At 42.8% G+C, this 20,574-nt stretch overlaps 1 protein-coding gene across 4 annotated transcripts in view; it reads right to left on the minus strand.

The window, feature by feature from the left end:
- Nucleotides 1-2,766: 2,766 nt before the first annotated feature.
- LOC142465943 (glutathione hydrolase-like YwrD proenzyme) overlaps nt 2,767-20,574 on the minus strand; it is a 56,285-nt gene continuing 38,477 nt past the window's right edge. For 2 of the 4 annotated variants that reach the window (XM_075570424.1, XM_075570426.1), the window contains exons 10-13: nt 19,316-19,478; nt 17,835-18,005; nt 14,567-14,651; nt 12,197-13,154 (exon numbers count right to left, since the gene is read on the minus strand). In XM_075570424.1, coding sequence (XP_075426539.1) covers nt 12,916-13,154; nt 14,567-14,651; nt 17,835-18,005; nt 19,316-19,478 — 658 coding nt within the window. In that variant the 3' untranslated portion in view covers nt 12,197-12,915. Of the gene's footprint in view, nt 2,880-3,538; nt 4,165-12,196; nt 13,155-14,566; nt 14,652-17,834; nt 18,006-19,315; nt 19,479-20,574 lie in introns of those variants that run through there. The other 2 variants (XR_012788016.1, XM_075570425.1) reach the window with 2 other exon arrangements.

Genomic DNA, 20,574 nt, shown 5'->3' on the forward strand with positions numbered 1-20,574 from the left:
TGGTGTGTGTGTGTGTGTGTGTGTGTGTGTGTGTGTGTGTGTGTGTGTGTGTGTGTGTGTGTGTGTGTGTGTGTGTGTGTGTGTGTGTGTGTGTGTGTGTGTGTGTGTGTGTGTGTGTGTGTGTGTAATGTCCTGATGCCATTTGCACGGCCAGGGGTCATGTCACCCGAGGTCACGTGACCCCTTACACTGCCATTTGCACGGCCGGGGGTCACGTGACCCCTTTCCAGTTTTGTCCATTGTGAACATTCGCAAAAATTTGCCAAAAGCGCAAGAATAAGCCCTTCTGATGTGATTTGAAGTGTTTTTTTCTAAAAAAAATACATAAAATAAATAAACCACATACTGTACTCAGCTACCCATCGATCACACTCACTAATGCAGGGGTGCTCAACTCCAGTCCTCTAGCCCCCCAACCTCTCACATTTTTAATTCTCTCTCTTATTCACAGTCCCTACAGATAGAATGCATTGTATCTGAACCAGATCACAAACAAGTGAAATTCAGTGAGCTGAGGACTCGCTTCATGCAGAGAGGTTCTCCGCGCAAGCTTTGGACCAATGTATTCCACATCTTGATAAATCTAAAACTCTAGAAAAATAAGGATAAATATGAAAGATTGTTTTTTTTTCTACTGCCTCCTCGACTGTCAGTACATGTATCAAACGTTTGATATATAAACACTGGACCATTTTGCAGAATGACATTATATTGGGGCATATATGTAAAATACCACCAATCGTTGCTTATTTAAGGGGAATTAGTAGAAAGATTGACTAAAGCAGATGACATTAAGAAATGCACACCAATACGTTTTCCATTTAAACCTAAATCGGGGTGTTTTGTGTGTTTCGGCTGTTCCATGTGCAATAGTATTATATAGAGAGATACAGTACTGTTACTCATCCATATATAGGAAAGAACTTCCCGATACTTACTCGTGTCACCTGCAGCACTTCCATTGTAATTTATGTTTGGAAATGCCCATGTGGCTTACTGTTTGTGGACAAAGCCATTGGAGATCTTAAAAAACGTTTCTTAGAGTACAAGTCTTAGGCTGCCTCCCCGCTGGCGCTGATCGCACTGATGCTTGAGAGCGGTGACGTCACCAACTCTCAAAGCATGAGCGCAGGGTGTCCTGCCTAATTTTGCAAGCGGGGGGCATGAATCGTGGCTATTTGTGTGTGGCTGTGTGTGTGTGTGTGTGTGTGTGTGTGTGTGTGTGTGTGTGTGTGTGTGTGTGTGTGTGTGTGTGTGTGTGTGTGTGTGTGTGTGTGTGTGTGAGTATGGCTGTGTGTGTGTGGCTGTGTTCTGTGTGCTCTTACCTCAGCTGAGTGCGTCAATTTCAAATGTTTTTTTCTCTCCAAGCGCCGAGCTTGGGTGAGCGTGCGTGTCCATGCACGAGTGCGCGCTGCGTGAGCGGGCTGATTGCCACTCACAGAAGAGAACGCGTCAAGTGCGCTCAGCACCAGCAGGGACGCAGCATAAGATTACAAATGGTGAGCAACCGAGCTCACTTATCAGACATTGTAAGCGTGGAGTGGCATTGATCAGGATTATGGGGTCCCCTCAGTTCATCGTAGGGGTGACAGACACCCGTTTACTCTAAACGCCAGTGTTTTTGGATCTATATCCTTAAACAGTTACACCAAAGCTTTCGAGCGATGCCACGCACTATGCCTGTTTAATATGTAAACGCTAACATTTCTTTTTTAATATGTTTCTCTTGATAGTACTTTTCTGGTTGGCGTAATTGTCTATTAAAAGATTTTATTGCATGATGATTGATTTCAACCAATATTCTCTCTTTTTTTGTATTTATCACTTTTTATAGATTTTTCTTTGTCTTTTTTTGTTTTTTTTTTCAATCCCATACATTCTTATTTATAAAATGTGGTTAGATTCTTTATATAATGATGTAAAATTGTTTCTTTAGCTATTAGACTTCTACGCTGTTTTTGTTCTATCTATTTGTAATTATTGAGTTTATTACTTTCTATTGTTGATGTTTATCTTTAGGAACTGTTGTGGGATAAGCTATTTTTTAGTGTGAGTTGTATAGCTTTATGTCCTATATGTGTATCGCTCACAGATAGGGTGGTTAGCAGCAGATCGACCTGTCTCCCTGGGGGGTGGCGTTCCTCTGTGCGCCACTGAACTGACTCTACCACCGCAACACTTGATGACATCACACCCTCTGGAGACACAAGTACCGCTGATGTTTATTGTAATTGTATCAATAGTTGCATTTTGTGATATGTACTTCTCCGCACTGATGAAGGTCTGATTCATGGACCGAAACATCGGTATTACGGCTACTGTTATGAAAATGAATTTAGAATGTGGCCAGCCTGTTTGCAGTTTCTATTCCAGTGCAGGAATGCATCTTATGTGTCTTGATCCATAATTATTATTGTGAAGATATTAGTGAGTGGCTAACCAGATGCAATTAGGATATGAGGATTTTTAGAACCCATTGCATATTAATCTATGAGTCATACATTAATTGGAGGTCATCTGACTTACTTTGTATGACCTTCCGTGCTCATGACTTTGATATAATTATTTCTTCCCTGCATTGAATCCGAATCACAAGGCACAATCTTCTATGCCATGTGAATCAGAGGGAGAACTGGAATATGTTGAGTCATATGGGAACCACCCATAGCACTATTATGTTTTAAAGGAGTAATCCCGATTTATTTAACATCATTTTTTTAGACCCCTCCCCCCCGCCCCCTGAGTTATAAAGATAATTACTGCATCAGTTGGTTCGTTGCCTGTGTCCATCGTGGTGAATCCAGTATGGCCAGCTCTGTTTGACCAATTGGAAGACGCTGATCTGAATGAAACTGATGACGTTGTGGGCTCCTATCGGTCTGCAAATACCACAAGATTTAAACAGCCATATTGTTTCCGCAGCGTGATTGCTGGGAACCTGCAATTAACACCGTAATTATATCTGGGTAACCAGTGAGTTTCGTGAGCTGAAAATAGCCCTGGGGCCTTCCCTAATTAAAATGATGTAAACAATATATAAAAAATATAAAGATTTGTGCGAAGAAAACAGCAACTGTTGGATTATAAAACCCCTGATACCTATTCTGAGCACAGCAGAAATACATTGACAGGCTAGGAAAGAGGACATTCCACTCGTCAGCAGGTATAGAACACAGGTCTGAAGGAGAGGTCAGTAGCACAGACTCTGAAAACAATGGCACTGAATTTGGAACTGGGGAGCCAGTTTCAAATCCTGGTGTCAGCTCCTTGACCAGCGCTGCATGTATACACTGCCAGCAGTGTGTGTGTATATAAATATATATATATATATATATATAAATATATATATATATATATATATATGTAGATGTAGGTGTAGATGTAGATGTACCGTGTTAGCCGAGCTTAATAATCAAAAATGAATAGACGATACCATTCTGTGGCTAACGAAATGCTTTTATTTGTGCGAGCTTTCGAGATACACTGATCTCTTCTTCCGGCGGTGTTACAATGGGTAAAGCCAAAAAAAAGGGTTTTTACTTTAAAACAGTGCATACTGGAATGTGATCTGTGATTGAAGCTTATCCCTCACCCCTGTGCAGTATGCGTTTTATGACTTGAGGTTTTAAATGGTCCCTGAATCTAAGTGATGTGTGTGTAATAAATTTGTAAAGTGCCCACAGAGTATACAGTGCTTTACAAAAGGTGTGTGGAGGGGGAGTGTATACCAATGGTGTGGGTAGGTGTGGAAATGTATGCATTACTATAAGTGTGTGTAGATACTATGTGGTCACTATTGGTCTATAGGGATGGAATTACATTGTGTATTTGTATGTGCAGGAGACAACTGTGTGTGCACACATATAGCACAGTATGTATAGACATGGCCTTTTGCACTCATGGGAAGAGAGTTCTCTTGTGTCAGTAATGACTCATGAAATTGCAGTCTCGGTTTAGGCCACCGCTAAGTGTCCCGAACAGTTGCATAAATGTGTATTGATGCAGCCGTCTCTCTTTCGGTGTTCTGACATTACCTTTGAATATGGCCACCTTCAGATCGTTCATTTTATGGCCAGAGTCAGAGAAATGTTCGCCGACAGGACTGTCTCTTGTTCCACGTGTGATGCTGTGGCGATGGAGGTTCATTCTGCACACAGCTGTTTCCTGCACATACAAATACACAATGTAATTTCATCCCTATAGACCAATATATACATACATACATACATACATACATACATACATACATACATACATACATACATACATACATACATACACACAGCAGATGATGCTGATCCCTGTTCTAAAATCACTTTGGAAAAAGTAATGTGTCTAGCTTAAGACAGAATTAGACCCTGGGTGTAAATAAAGAGAATGAACAGAAAGAGTGATGTTACAGATTAGAGTGGGAGGACAGGCTTGTGTGGTATGAGGGCAGAAAATAGGTTTGACAATTTCTAGTATTGCAGCCCTGACATAGTCAGTGAGAATCTCCAAGATGCTTACTTTGCACATAAAAGCTTTCCTGATACTATTACCAACCTGCCAATAAACAAATTGATTTCCGAGTCCTCAAACTTCCTTCAGCAACAGTATTGGTGATCTTGTATAAACAAGAAAATGTGAAGCGTTTCAACACAAAAGGCCTGCCTAGTACTGAACACGTACCAATTCAGTGCAGTATTATTCATGTAATCTGCAATGCAGGCGTGTTATATATACTGTACGGTTGCCAGGCAGCTTCTCCAATAATACTGGACACAATGGTGAAAGGTGCAATGTGCTCAAGACACACACACATTCCCCCCCCCCTCTCACCGCTCCATGCTGTTTCCTCATCTCCTTGGCCCCATCACCAGTCTCCTGCCACCTTCTCCTGATTGGCTGCTGCTGAGTAATGCAGTCAATCAGGATGGAGGAAACTGCACAGCTCCCTAGCAACAGCCCTGCTCAGGGAAATCCAAGGGCCTCACAAGCCGGTCAGGTCACTATGTCCAGAGAGGTAATACCAGACACATATACCCAGTATTACCACTACATTTTTTACTGGTCAGTGTCCAAATACAGGACAGTCCGGTTCAATACTGGACACCCACTTATTTATATTATTTAGGCCCGAAATTATCATCTATTCTGCCAGTGACGCACCTCAGTCTGTTGGTTATCAGTGGATGTTATAACGGAAAACCGCAGTTTATGGTTATAGGACATTATTCACCGCCCCTCCCACCTGAAAATGAACATATAACACTGTCTAATGGTAATAAATATCTCAATTCGTTTCTTTCTTCCCTCACTTCATTTTTCTTGGGAGAAAAAAGACCCAGAAATGTGCAGAACATTACCACAATTGAAATAATTATTCAATATATATTTCAGCTATTGATATGAGGTAATTATGTTTTCTAAACAAAGGAGTTATTAGGTGGTTGCAAGTCAGTAATGATACTCATCATCATTGTTAAATGCTACAGTACCAGCAGGCAGGGCCGCCAACAGGAGGCAAGGGGTGGGACAAGTATCCCGGGCCTGATGGATGCGGGGGACTCGGCCCACCAGTGCTGGAAGTTGGGCCCGACCTCTGTCCAGCTGTCAGACCTCTGGATGCCACAGGCCCCGGCTCTCCGCAGCTGCGGCCCTCCCTCAACCCCTCGCGTCAGGCCTCTCGCATATGCTTGTGCGCGGCCAAGATTCTGGCACACACCGGCGTGAGAAGCCCGGCGCGGGACAATGAGACAGGCCCGCATCAGCACGGGAGAGACGGGGCCCTGCAGGACCAGAGGACCAGCAGCCGGACAGTTGGGCCTGACATCTGGCCAGGGCCCAAATTCCAGCGCTGGACAGATGAGCCTCCCGCAGCTACCAGCATGAAAGTGGCCCGGCGCGAGACAGTGAGCGAGGGAGGCCCACAGCAGCTGGGGAAAACCGGGGCACGGCGGCCTGAACCCATCACCAAGGTAAGTGTATGTATTGGGGAGTGGGGTGGTAGTCCAAGTATGTATTTGGGGCGATAGTGCATGTATTCGGAGGTTAGTGTATGTATGTGTAAAGGGGGAGAAATACATGGGATGGGGGGAATAAAGGTGGAGCTCATGAGATGTGAATTGGGGGTCTCGCAAGACCGCCAACACTTACCTGTCATTTCTCATATTTGCACATTTGGCTGTTATGAGAACAACAGTTTTGATGGGTTTTTAACCGTCATGCATTCCAGTGATTCACCATAAATCCCCAATGAGCCAAACTATCACAGCAAACATCTCTATTAATGAAAACATTTTCATTATAAAAGTGTATAAATATTATTTACTGTCATTTTGAATATTTGTGCCCTCTTCTGTGATAACCCGGGTTCACAAGGTATTTCTATACCTTTATTAAAGCCCGGGCATTAAGAATTGAACACCAGCTAACGAATGAGGAGAATAGCGCGTGTTGCTGGCAATTTTTCACTTATTAATTGACGTGAACGTCTGAGTTCAAACATCAAAGTTTAACATGGTATTACAAATGCGTTTCTGTTGCTAAATATAAATGCAACATTTTTCTTTACATCAGAAATGAATGATAGTCTTGAGATACCTTGACTCATATTGTAAAGTATTAATTTAAGTTATGAGTCCCTATGTCCTGGAGAGGAATTATATTTAGGTTTCTGGTTGTTTACCTTCCTGACCACCACATAATGCAATCAAAATAGCCGGGATCCAGTTTCTGTTGAGCAATTCCCATGATGAAATCCTTCTACCGTGTTTTGTTTATTATTATCCCATTGCAGGTGTTGGGTTATCATGAAATAACAAAGCTCATTGAAAGATCTTTAGTCCACGTTGTTGTTTTTTCGGGGGCAATGCTCCAATCCAGGAAATGGGCAGAGAAATAAATTGATTACCCCCGAGGAAGCAACCCGTTTGTGTTGCGAAACGCGTAGGTTGTGAGAGACTTGAGTCGCAGTTAGGCAGTAGTGGGATCTCGTGTGAGAGACTGAAAAACCGGCAGTCCCTGGCAGTCCTTTTTTTAGCCCTTCCATTTGTATTGTTTTCATTGAATATTCTATTAGTTAAGTAGTTTCCCAGTATTATATTTTATTTCCTTCATCTATTAATCAGGGGAATACCCCTTAAGACATACCAATGCCGAACCACACTGAAAGAAGCCTTGAAGTTCATACTGGGAAACCCTCTTCCATCTTCTACAGGCCTGATATAAAGATATGAGTATATAGCAACATATAGCAAAAGAGACAAATTGTGAGTGCGCACTCTAAAGACTTACTTGGAATCTTATCAATCCGTATTACATTATTTTCTGTTCCCCTTTTCTCCTTTATTTATCTGCCCATTTCCAGGATTGGTGCATTGCACCCGAAAAAACCAACGTGGACCCCACACAGCTGGAGCTGCTACTGGCTCATCCTACGGAAGTTCTGTAAGTATCTCGGGAAGCAGGTGGGTCCGCAGAGCAGAAATGAACGTTGTTCAGCTCCGGAGACCCCCTGTTTCTAACCTAGAACGTTTTAAAAAATAATAATAATAATTTTAAAGTAGGATTGCTGCTTTATATACTGTAGGAACTAATCCTAATGAGCAGAAAAAGTAAAGGAGGAACTTGTACACGGAACTTTATAATGTGCGCGTGTTTATTGTTAGGCACATATCTCTTTAGATGTAGGGACGTTCCCCTGAATTTTAGCTGCACCCCTGCCAGTTTCATATCAATGATATGACATAGTGCAACTTATCAGCAGCACCGTATTTTGTCATTGCTTGTTGTATATGACTTGATTATTGAAGTTATCAGCAAGAAATAATACAGAACCCTTATCTTTTTTTTATACAGCTATGTACAAGGAGGGAAACAGACACAAGCAGCCAGAGGCAGGCAAATTGGAGCCTAGATTCCATAAAGGTAGAGAGAGAAAAAATTGGTGTTTATTTTATTTATAAAATGTTTTACCAGGAAGTAATACATTGAGAGTTACCTCTCATTTCCAAGCATGTCCTGGGCATAGTGCAGCACCTATCACCTGAGATAAGACTCCAAAAGACTGTTCATGGTCCCAAGGCACAACAAAGTATCTGGCCTCTCCTCCTTCTCTTACCGTGCACCCCAAAACTGGAACAACCTACCAAAGACTCTCACATCCACCACCAGTTTAAGTTCTTTCAAATCTAAGGCTGTCACACATTTTAATCTGGTCTGTAACTGTTTCATACGCCCATAATATATATTATCTCTAACTGTGCATGCAATGTCTTGTATATAATATATACCCTGCTCATTTATGTAACTGTATTTGTAACCATGTATTATTTGTCTTAACTCTGTGCCCAGGACATACTTGAAAACGAGAGGTAACTCTCAATATATTACTTCCAGGTAAAATATTTTATAAATAAATTAATAAATAAAATAATAGTTGGGATAACAATACAGGGTTACATGAAATGTACAGGGTTATACATTATATTTAAAAACATTTCATGACCAGTTAAAGATCATATGTTATTGGGGTATGTAACAGTTACAGACCAGATTAAAATGTGAGACAGCTGAAGTCTTGAAAGAACTTAGACCGGTGGTGGCTTGGAGAGTCTCAGGTAGATTTTCACAGTTATGGGCGCACAGTAAAAGGAGGAGCGGCCAGATTCTTTGTTGAACCTCAGGATCGTGAACAGTCCTTTGGAGTCAGATTTAAGGTGATTAGTCCTGCGTGTGGTAGCGGTGAGGCGCTTGTTCAGATAGGCGGGTAGCTTGCACAGAAAGTATTTGAAGGCAAGACAGGAAAAAATTACTTTGTGTCTAGACTCAAATGATGGCCAATCTAGTTCTTTGAGCATTTTGCAGTGATGTGTGTTGTAGTTATATTGTAGGACAACGCAAGATATTGAGTTGTAGAGGGTATCTAGTTTGCTAAGATGAGTTTGGGGTGTTGTACCATATACTATGTCCCCATATTCTATAATTGGCATTAGCATCTGCTGCGCGATGCGCTTTCTGGCCAACAGGCTTAGGGAGGATGTGTTCCTATAAAGTAGACCTAGTTTTCCATAGGTTTTAGATGTCACGGTATCAATGTATAACCCAAATGTTAAATGGGAGTACAAACCATATGCCCAGATATTTAAAACTAGTGACAGGAGCTAAAATAGTGTTAGAGTTGGTTCTGATCTGTAGCTCTCTCATTGGTATGTCTGCCGTCAGATCCATTACCGTGCTATGCTGCTGTTTCATTCTACCAAAGAATCTCTGGGACATAACACCCAAGGCGCCCCAAAGTTGGCAGCCAAAGCGGGTCGCCGTTCACTGATGTATGGTCATGTCACAGCTACTCTATTGCATTCTGAAACTCAGCAACCCTCATCCCGTGTACTCAATGTTTCAACCTACCCTGCCTCAAGCTTGTAAACTCTTTGAGGCAGGGCCTCTTTTAACAACACATTCAAGGTCTATCCTACCTCTTCTACACAATTTTAATCCTGTCTGTAAATGTGACCTATGCCCATAATCATGCCCCTAGCTGTCCATCAAATGTCTGCAAATTGAATGAATAACCGTTGTTCGTTTAAGGCAACCATGTATTATTATAACACTGGCTTTTTCTGTCTGTCTCGTGTAACAAAATAATTGTATTTAATTGTAGTTGTTCAAACTGACTTTAAAGTATTATGATGACCCCTTAGCTCAGGGGTCTGCAACCTTTCAAGGAAGAAGAGACATTTTATAAAAAAAAATCTTTGTCCAAAATATTCCGAGAGCCGCAACACATGCATGAATATTACACCCCCACAAACACATACTGTACACACTAATGGGTATATACTGTATAAGCATTAACATGCGACAAACTTATTTTTTCCTTTCCCTAATTCTGATCAAAGTATGTGGGGCAATAAAATGCATCTCACAATAAGTCCCTTTATTTATTTATTTATTTATTTTCATGGTTTTTCATTTCAAAAGTTTGTACAAATTACACACACACACATTTACTTTGGGCTCTATGACGTCATCGCGCTCCGGAACTTGCGGCGCGCACTTCCGGTGGGCGTCGGCATCAGAGAGACCCGGCGTGGGACAGTGCAGAAGGCAGGCCAGCAGCTGGGAAGATGCCGGGCGGCAAATAGAAGGCCAATCAGCGCCTGGGTCCCCCCACAGCACAGTGAGAGAGAGGCTGCAGCTGGGGAGCGGCAACCTGCGAGAGCCGCATATAGGTGCGGGAAGAGCCGCATGTAGGTGCAGGAAGAGCCGCATGCGACTCGGGAGCCGCAGGTTGCCGACCCTTGCTTTAGGCGAAGGCCTGTATTTACGTAAAAAATAAATGATGATGGTAGCTTTAGACCGAAATACCATTGTTAGTCTTGTCAGTGTCTGTTTTGGGAAATGCAGTTTTCAAGTCTTGAAAAATCAGATTGAAGTACGTGTCCAAGGTCAGAGAGGCCAGGGCTCCACACCTGAGATCATTGCAAACAGGTCACCTCTCCATCACCGCCAGCGCCTCTCCTAGCCGGGCACCTCCGCCGCAGCATGTCTGGAAGTGAGATTTTAGGTTTGTCCGTGTGGGCTGGAAAATTAGTTGGGTTAGGTTTAGGGACTTTAGTTGTGTTTGGAGGTTGAAATTCTTAAGAACTAAAAGCTCACTCTTCCCATTCGAAGAGGCAATTGAGCAAAGAAACTGGGAGATCTCAGTCAGGGATTGTAGTGGGGCTTTAGGGGGGCAGTAGAAGCCAGCAATAAGAATTGGCTTAGAGAAGGGGAGGTACATTTTGCCAACTTGGATTTCAAAAGAGAGTGGTCTTGGGGGGAAATTTAGCAGTTTGAATTGCAAGGAATGTTCAATTTAAAGTAACACCCCTCTTCTCTTTGACCAATCTTTCCTGGAAATGGAGTATCGCTGAATGGCGATGGTTGCATCGAGGGTTTTAGAAGTTAGCCATGTTGCTGTGAGAATGATGGCTTTAGGTTTATGCAAAAGGCACCATGTCCTTAGTTCATCCAGTTTGAGCAGCAGGCTACGGATATTTAGTGGCGACATATTTGAAAGGGACATTCTCAGGGTATGGGACAGAGTTGAAAAGGGAGGGGCTGGGTTCGGTTCAATATCCCCTGCTAAAGAAAGTAACAGTATAAATGAAAATGTGAGTAATTGTTTGCAGGCTGTAAAGTTGAGATATTGCAATGTTTGCCATTAGAATGTTGATGTACTGGTTTTCAGAGTTCTCCACCAACATGCAGTAGATAATGCAAGGCTTGAGTAGTCCACGGTGTATGATGATATTGGGTGTGAGTCAGGAGAGAGAAGTTTGTAATGGATAGAGAGAGTAACCGTTACATGAGGCCACAGTAAAGAACAACATTGAGGCAGTAGCAGGTTCATTATCACAAAGGAAGGTAACTTTGCATGAAGCTGCGGTGAGTTCAGTTGGTACGCGATCTGAGCAGACAGCAGATGTGTGCCTTTTCCTGCTGCTGAAAATTGCTGCATTTAGCAGTTCTAGGGTGTGTTAAGGGATTGCAGAGGGATTTAGGGGATGGGAGAGGAAGTTTTGTGAGCAGACAAGAGTTGAGAGAGACTGCAGTAAATAAAAGTGTGAGGGGGTTCATTGTACAGGCTAACAAGCATGGGATAATAGTGTGGTCAAATTAGCTCAGCTAGAGCGCGGAGCGAAGGGGACCGCCGGCAGGGGGGCGCAGGGAAAAAAGTTTGCGCCCCCGAGATAACACGTATTTCATGTATGCAAATTAGTTTAATATCGCTTCCCATTTATGAATAAATAATTCTTAGTACAGATGACCATAAATCTAAAAATATTGCCTTAATCCCATTTTTTTTATAAAGCCAAATTCAAACGCAATTCTTTCAGCAGAACCGCATAGTGACATTGACAGAAGCAAAGTTGTCATGTCCTGCATTGGAAATGATTGAACATTGAATGATGGTTCTTGTACTACAGTGGCGGGCGAGCTGACTCTAATGCGGCCGCCACCGCAGTTTTAAAATAGCGCGGGCGGCGCGCGGGCTGTCTCCGGCCGAAACCGGGCCGGTTTCGGACAGTTTTCCCGCGCCTCGGGCGCTTTCAATAGTAAGCGCCATTAGCGCTTATCTATTGAAGCGGCCACCGCGCGGGAAACTCCGTTTTTAAACGGAGAACGGACCCGCGGCTAGCCCGCTACGATCCCGGCTAGCTCCCGGCAAGCTTTAGACTGAGCTTAGCCGGGACAGTACATTATTCCGAATGGGTCAGGCACAGAACACAGAGATACCGTCACCTGCAAAACAAGGTCACAATGCTAATGTTACAAGTTCATACATTGACACCAACAATGTACTGTGCCAACCAGTACTTTATTGTATACAGACAAACAAAATACAATTCAAGAGAAGTTAGGTGCTACATTGGGAGAAGATGAATCCCTGCTCTGTTAGTAAGTGGTGTGTAGAAAAATGTATAAATGCAACTCTCTGAGCCATCCGGGCACTTAGCACAGAAGGCAAGTACGTGCATTGTTAAGTCTCGTGTGATCACAGTTTTCCAGTCAATTGGAATGCTTTTTAAAAGGTGGAGTTTTAATTGCGTCTAGAAAATAGTGTGGGAGGAAGTTTGGCAAACACTGATGGGAAGTGAGTTTCAAAAGTAGGCAGTGAGTGAAAAGGCTTGGGAGCGTAGATGGTAATCTGACATATTAGTATGTATGTATGTATATATCTATATATTTATATTTATATAGCGCCCACAGTGCACTCAGCGCTTTACAAAATACAATACAGTGCAGGGAATTATAATGCAATGCGCAACAAACAAAATGAGGCAATAGGTGAGATTACTATCGAAGTGTATATTTATGAAATAGGAGATTGTAGTTTAATTCTACCCTACCATTGTATTCTGTTCTTATCCGCACCCACGTTATTCAATATCCCATTGCACAGCCATCTCCTCGGGGGTCCGATCCTGCCCACCACACCTTCCTATTGTTAATGGGGATTTGGCATGATCTCCACCACTCCCCTTTGGTAATAATCTGTCCACGTCCAAACAGCTTCCTGTCATGGCCACATATTGGCCACTGAACGTCGTGGCCTCTCGCCTTCAATTCCTCTGCGGCATCCTTCAATATCCCGTCCTCAAGGTACAGCTGCCATTTCTGGTCTTCACGCCAGATAAACAACAAGAAAAAGAGTTAGTAAAGGTAAATGTCAGACCAACGTAAAGCCAAGTGTCTACACTTCCAGAGGGAAGAGAATCCGCAGCTGCCCCCTTGTCCAAGTGTATCTGAGAAAGCGATAACCAATATAATGGATTGGCGGGTTGTTTTTTCTTATTTTGACATATAACAAAACATATTTTACAATGATGCTCCTTATCTTGCAATTTACCTGGGATCTAAGTAGTTCCCAATCTTTTTAAACTAAACCATCTCTAAAAAAATGATTATTTTGCCTTTGGGACCTTCGGTGTAGACCAGGGGTGTTCAACGCCAGTCCTCAACCCCCCCCCCCCCCCCGTCCCCCCAACAAGTCAGGTTTTCAGGATATCCCAGCTTCTGCACAGGTGGCTCAATCAGAGGCTCAGTCAAACCCAGAGCCACCTGTGCAGAAGCTGGGATATCCGGGAAACCTGACTTGTTGGGGGGGGGGGGCGGGGTGGGGGGGTGAGGATTGTAGTTGAGCACATTATGTAGATAACCAAATATGGTCATATAGCCTCCCCCTGTTGATGTGGAGACCATATACGGTCATCTACATCAATCAGGGGGAAGGAAATACAGCCCTGCATCTTACAGCGCCTTGGGGACATGGCCACAGACAGAGGTGGAGAGACGGCTGCGCAGCTCATCTGAAAGGGGAGTACTGGCATTAGCTCTCCCATCAAGTGATGGAGTAACGCTATGGGGGTCCCATTCAAAAGCATGGACCCCCCCACCCCCCGCGTTAATCCTTTCGGGCAGCAAACCTTGCCGCCGCAGAGGGGCCGCAAGTGTCCGCATTTTTCTCCACGAGCACGAGGACAGTAAGTCTTGCTACACCTGTATATACTGTATGGCATTTCAATGGTCAGTAACCAAAGGGAACTTTATAGTTACAATTATTCCTCACTAGGTTGGACGTAACCACAGCTGTTATAATGCGCTATTGTTTGCATTTCTTACAACCTGCATTTTGCATGTGAAGTTTTTTGCTCTCCCCCTTAACCTTTGCCTGGTTGTTTGTACACTTAATTCTCATCTGCACCTTTCCCGTGATGAAGAAGATTTTAGTCCCATTCATTTCAATGGAGTTGAACTCTTCTTCATCATGGGGAAACGGCTTCACATCTTAATAATACTTAATAGGAACTTTGGAGCCCTGACGTACTGAAAAGTGCTAAGCTCCAGGTCATGTTAAGTTGCACTAAGGCTAGGGTGGCAACTCCAGTCCTCAAGGGCGACCGACAGGTAAGGTTTTAATGATATCCCTGCTTCAGCACATGTGGCTCATTCATTGACCACCCCTGCACCAAGGTTAACTCCATTTAGTTAAACTGGGCCTTAGTCCTTCAACAAAAGTCTTACACATTTTTACCTTCTTTTGAGTATTCCACATAAAAACGAGCAGCATCAAGAGCTTGTTGTGGGTTCATCCCAAATTCTGCCATATTAAAAAGAACCTATTAATAAAAAAATAAAAATTTGAAAGTAACATTTGTTGGGAAAAGTGAATAAACGAATCAGCTTTTGAAGAAGAGACTAACAGATTCATCAAGCTCTGGTACAGGTTAACACACCCAATCCTCTCTAAGCCATAGCAGTGCTTGGAGAATTTACCCCTTAGGGATGAAGAAGTGGCTCAGTGAGTAAAGACACTGATACTGTAAATAAATGACACTAAGTTTGAAGCTGTGGAGCCAGGTTAAATTCCCAGTGTCAGCTTCTTGTGACCTTGAGCAAGTCACTTAATCTCCCTGTACCTCAGGCACCAAAAACATAGATTGTAAACTCAACTAGGGCACAAACACTGTATGAAATACCATCAAGGCAAAACATTTAATTGTTTCCAATGTTACTTTTGTCTTTGATAAACCTGTGCAGTTTTTTTTTAATCAAATATTGCCCTTGTTTTGCATCTGGGATACTGTGATATTTTATTATGAGCACATTCACAGGTCCACAACCCTGCCTATTCCCATAGGCACTCAGCGCGCAATGCTTCCGCTGCAGCCAAGGATTCTGGGTAATGACATGCAAATTAGCACAGTGTCACTTTTAGCAACAGTACTTATCCATTTTAACATAGACGTATGCCTGCCGTATTACACAGCTTTTACAACAGAGCCTGGGTTAAAGAAGTGCATAACCAGTAAAACTACTCGCAGACAGTATGAGGAAAGGTTACTGGCCCTTCAATGTGAAACTGGCAGTGGCCACAAACTAGGTACACAAAGTAAGTTATGGTGAGTAACAAAAAAAGGACGCTGTACGTTGGAGGGGTTTTTTCTCACCCCAACTCTGTGTTACTAAATATTGTCTTAAATGTATCTGGCAAATGTTTGTCGATATTGTAATTTGAAGCTCATCTAACTTTTCCCTTTTTTTTTTTGCAACTCCAATATGTGTTACCAAGAGGGATTGGGCCTTTAGCCAATTAAACATGTCACTGCCATTATTTCACTTTAAAAATAGGCGTGGTTGCATCTTTAAAAGGTGATGGAAAAAAGGAGAATGTACAGTACTTGCAACTTATTCAGAGATGAAATCCTCCAAAGGCCAAAATCAGGCCAAATCTTCGAAATGACATCGTAACGTTCTATTGGCTCTTCGAATGACATCGTAACTTTCTATTGGCTGTCGGAGCAGGCCCTGAACCACTGTGTGTCTATTGGGCAAATATTCTTGCCCAGTGAACAAACCTGTTAATTGGGAAATGATGGGAAGGGGAGGAGGTCTGCTTCTTTACAGTATGTTGTACTATGTATAGATAACCAAAACATGTACCAATACATTTTAGTATGGTTTCATATTGTTTTAGTAAGGAAGAAAACTAAATGTTGTTTAACAACTATTTTCTGTATCATAAGCAGCACATGATACAGTATAAGACAATATTCTGTTATAGCGGCTTAGTACATACATATTTTTTAAATGACTTATAGAAGAATTACTTATCCTTTATATTAAGAACGATTGAACTCTAATATTAAAAAGTAAATTACATGAGTCTAATTAAAAGTAATTATTTCAATCTAATTATATACCCACAGAGATTCTAAAATTGACAGTCACATACGAGTGCCTGAAATAGCCACATAAAGGTATCTTTCCCTAAGGTGAGAGATGTGCTCTATTCTGCTGGCCTTGAAAAAGGCAATAGAAATTATGGATTTTTTGTAGGGCCACCAAGAACAGAAATAATTAATTTTGAGTGGGATTGAACACATCCTGATGCACAGTTATTTTTTATATAGGAGAGAATTCTATTTCCAAATGTGGAGCACTGCTAGGGGCACCAGATTCGTACCAAGTTATGCCAAGCAATGAGAGCGGCTTTAGCAGGGGCTCGCGCATGCTTTCTAGGGCGTGCGGAAGCGTGCTGAAACTGAGCCGACATTCTGATTTTAATTTGAGCGCTGAGTCCGCTCACGTGACGCCACAGCAGCCAATGATACGACGAGGTGAGTGGAGCAGAGCAGGGAGAGTTGTGAACAGGGAGTGATTGCCTGCCAGCGGGGTGAGTTGCTTGGGGGACTGCCCAAGGGGATATGTTGCAGGGAGGGGGGAAATTTAGATGGCCAGCGGGGACTATATGGTGCCGGGGGAGGGAGACTGCCCACGGGGATAATATGTTGCATGGGGGGGGGAGATGGCCAGCGGGGACTACATGGTGCCGGGGGACGTAGATTGCCCAAGGGGATAATATGTTGCATGGGGGGCGGGAGATGGCCAGCGGGGACTATATGGTGCCGGGGGGGAGGGAGACTGCCCAAGGGGATAATATGTTGCATGCCCACTTGTGTGCTGTTCGTGACAGGTGGTTCATGGGGACAGATTTAGGGGAGATGTTACTCATTTGAGGAACCTTTGGAAAGGTGAAGAGTGAGGCAGCTTGCGAGTTGTGTGTTAACCCTTGTCCCGTAGGGGAGATATTGTCCATTTGAGGGACCTTTGCGGAGGTGAAAAGTGGGACCGCTTGCGAGCGGAGTATTAACCCTTGTCCCGTATGCAGGTCATGGGCTCACAGGTGTGCCATAAGTGACAACCTGATTCTAATGATCTCCTTTAATTTAGCTTATAAAACCAGGGTTTCATTTATTTTTGTGCATTCCCTGACTCATAATTACTCATTGTTTGTCTAATTCATACATCATTTTGTTTCAAAAAGTCATGGAATTGGTTAATATAAACTCTATTGGATATTTAAGAAAAGACTAGTTTTGATTCAAGAAGGTTATCATGGAAAAGATATGGAATTGCCATAATTATCATTGGTGAAGACATTTTTGGTGGATATAATATACAGTATATTGATCCTGCACTTTGGTTGTTTTCAATGCATGGGTATATATTTTATTTCTGTAATGTATAAATATCTTTATAGTGATCCTATGCACTCCATGTATGGGGTTTGGGGCTACCTCATCTTATGTGGCTGTAAAGTGAACAGTAAGCTTGACAAATAACAATAGTGGTACTCTAGGATTGTAAGTAGTGGTACTTCATTCCCCCTAAAAATCATCACCCTTCACCATATGTTCAGGTTGTAAACACAAATCTGGTACTCTAGGTTGTATTTTGCAACGTTATAGAATGGACTGCGGACACATCCCAAACTGCTTTCCCCCAATCTTTGACATTACCTGCACATGTCCTTGAGGTTGCATGAAACCTCCCATCACCCCAAAGGAACACAACAGGTCATGGGTATCTGCAGTTGTTGCCAGCGCAGGAATGATCGTGTGGAAGGGACGTTTCCCGGGTGCCAAACAGTTTGGGTGCCCAGGAGAGAGGGAGAAATCTCTTCCTCGGTTCTGAAACCAATGTACAATACCCAGAAACATTAGACTGGGAATCTCAAGTGAATAGTATTGTTATTTAGTTGAATATCAAGTTAATCTTGCATACAAAAACACAGACACGGAGCACAATTTAACTGAAACGAAAGTAATTCTGTATGATAATGAAGCCCTACAGTGACCAGACGTCCCAGTTTAGCCGGGACAGTGCTGGTTTTAGTGAGCTGTCCCGGTGCCCCAAAAATTGTGAAAATGTCCCGGTTTAGCTGGGACCGTCCCGGTTATTAGTGAGGTGTCCTACCGGTTTCGGTGGCTAGGGGGAGAGCGGTGGTTGAAGGAGATCAGAGGAGGATGTCGGCGGCAGAGCATGGAGCCGATCAGATAAGAACAGCAGTAGCCGGTAGGAAGGAGGAGGAGAGTAAGGTTGTGTTGGCTGCTACAGCTTCTGGGCAATAGGTGGCGCTGTAGAGCACTCTTGCTTTGAGCTGCAGCTTAGAGCTGCTCCTCTATAGAGCTCCCGGTTCCGTGTGTGTGTGTTGGTACGTGTGTGCTGGTGTGTGTATTTGTAATGCATGTGTGTGTTTCAAGCATTATGCGCATGTATATGTTGTATATTTAGTGTTTGTATATGTTGAATATAAATGTGTATTTGTAGATGATATGTGTGTGTTAAACTAATGTTGCATGTTTGGTATGTGTGTATATGGTGTAGTGTTTGTGTATATATATGGGGGGAGAGAGGATGGAGAGGGAGTGGGGGGGAGATAGGATGGAGAGGGGGGAGAGGAGGGAGTGGGAAGGAGAGAGGGAGGAGAGAGGATGGGGGGAGGAGGGAAATGGGGGAGGGAGAGGAGGAGAGAGGATGGGGGAGAGGGAGGATGGGGAGAGAGTTGGGGTAGGGAGAGAGGATGGAGAGTGAGTGGGGGTGGACTGGCAGTGCGGGTGGGGAGAGAAGATGGAGAGGGAGTGGGGGGGAGAGAGAAGTGGGGGGAGAGTGGATGAAGAGGTAGTGGGGGGGAGATGGGATGGGGAGAGGGATGAAGGGAGAGTAAATGTCGAAATCAATTTAGTATACTGTATTGCAATTCTATGTTAAGGAAGTTTAATTGCAATAGTACAATGATTTTTCCTAATAATATGACAGCCCCAATATCCTAATTAAGAAAAGTGCTGGGTATATTTCTGAACAGATTTGTCTTGCAATTGTTCTTGTAAGACGTTTACAGGCCTAGGGCAGAATGCAAACTGTAATTTCTTTGGCAAAGCTTAAAGAGAAGATTTCATCAACAGCAAAAACATAAGATGCAATAAAAACATGTTTTTACCTGCAAAGTAAATCCACAGCCCTCTGGCACCAGTCCCGTACCAAAATGTTTGTAATTACTGTTTATAAAGGAACAGGCATTGCCTTGTGAATCCACCACAGTGAAATATACTGTGTTACTCCCAGTTTCAAAAGGGTTTCCATGGGTATTTGCATCTGAAACTCTGAAACATCAAATAGAAATTAAAACAGGAATCACCCCAGAATCGTAACTTAGTTTAACTCGTATAATGTTAGTAACTGCCCTCCTGAGCATGCCCTGCCATTTTTTTTTTTTTTTTAAATATTTTTCTAGTATTAAAAAATATGAGGTTACTATGGTAACCTTTAGACTGCAATGGGTTCTGTTGAAATCTTAATTTTATCTTCAAATCTAAATAGCTTTGAAAAAGGCAATAAGAGATATCTGGTAGTAAAAAAATATGTAATGGATAAAAGAATGGCAATGGCTGCTGCTGATTATGGTGGCTTTTTATCAAAGTCTTATCTGCAAAACTGAGGCAATATTAGTGTCAAATTAGCCTCAAGTTTATCAAAGACAAACATCTTATTGAAACATTTGGTTCTGTTTTTTTGCACCGGTTTTGGAATTGGGATACATTAATAAATGGAGCCTGTATAAACGTATCAACAGATGTATGTATGTCTTTATTTATATAGCGCCATTAATGTACATAGTGCTTCACAGCAGTAATACACGTGACAATCATATAAATAACAAATAGTACAAATAACAAATCATGGGAATAAGTGCTTCAGACATAAAAGTAACATTGTAGAAGAGGAGTCCGTGCTCCGAAGAGCTCGCAATCTAATTGGTGGGAAGAACGTACAGAGACAGTAGGAGGGCATTCAGGTAAGTGAGCCTGTAGGGGGCCAAGCTTTATGTATCGTGTATAGTATTAGCCACGGAGCTACTCATATGCTTCTTTAAGCAAGTGTGTCTTAAAGCTGCAGTTCAGTCTTTTTTTTTTTTTTTTTTTACATTTATTTTTTTACTTCAATAGTTTTATGTGTGCAATCTCTAATTGCCTAAAGCAGGGGGGCGCAAACTTTTTTCCCTGCGCCCCCCTGCCGGCGGTCCCCTCTCTTCCGCGCCCCCCCTAACCACCAATTACCCGCCCCCCGGCATCATGACGTCACGTTGCCATAGCAACGTGACGTCACATGACCTCGCGGCGTCATTTTGACGTCGCGCTGCCATGGCGACGCAAGAAGGAAGCCGCCGGAGTCACGGGTAAGTATGGTTTACAGAGGCCC

Source organism: Ascaphus truei, chromosome 14, assembly GCF_040206685.1.
Source record: "Ascaphus truei isolate aAscTru1 chromosome 14, aAscTru1.hap1, whole genome shotgun sequence".
Classification (NCBI taxonomy): domain Eukaryota; kingdom Metazoa; phylum Chordata; class Amphibia; order Anura; family Ascaphidae; genus Ascaphus; species Ascaphus truei.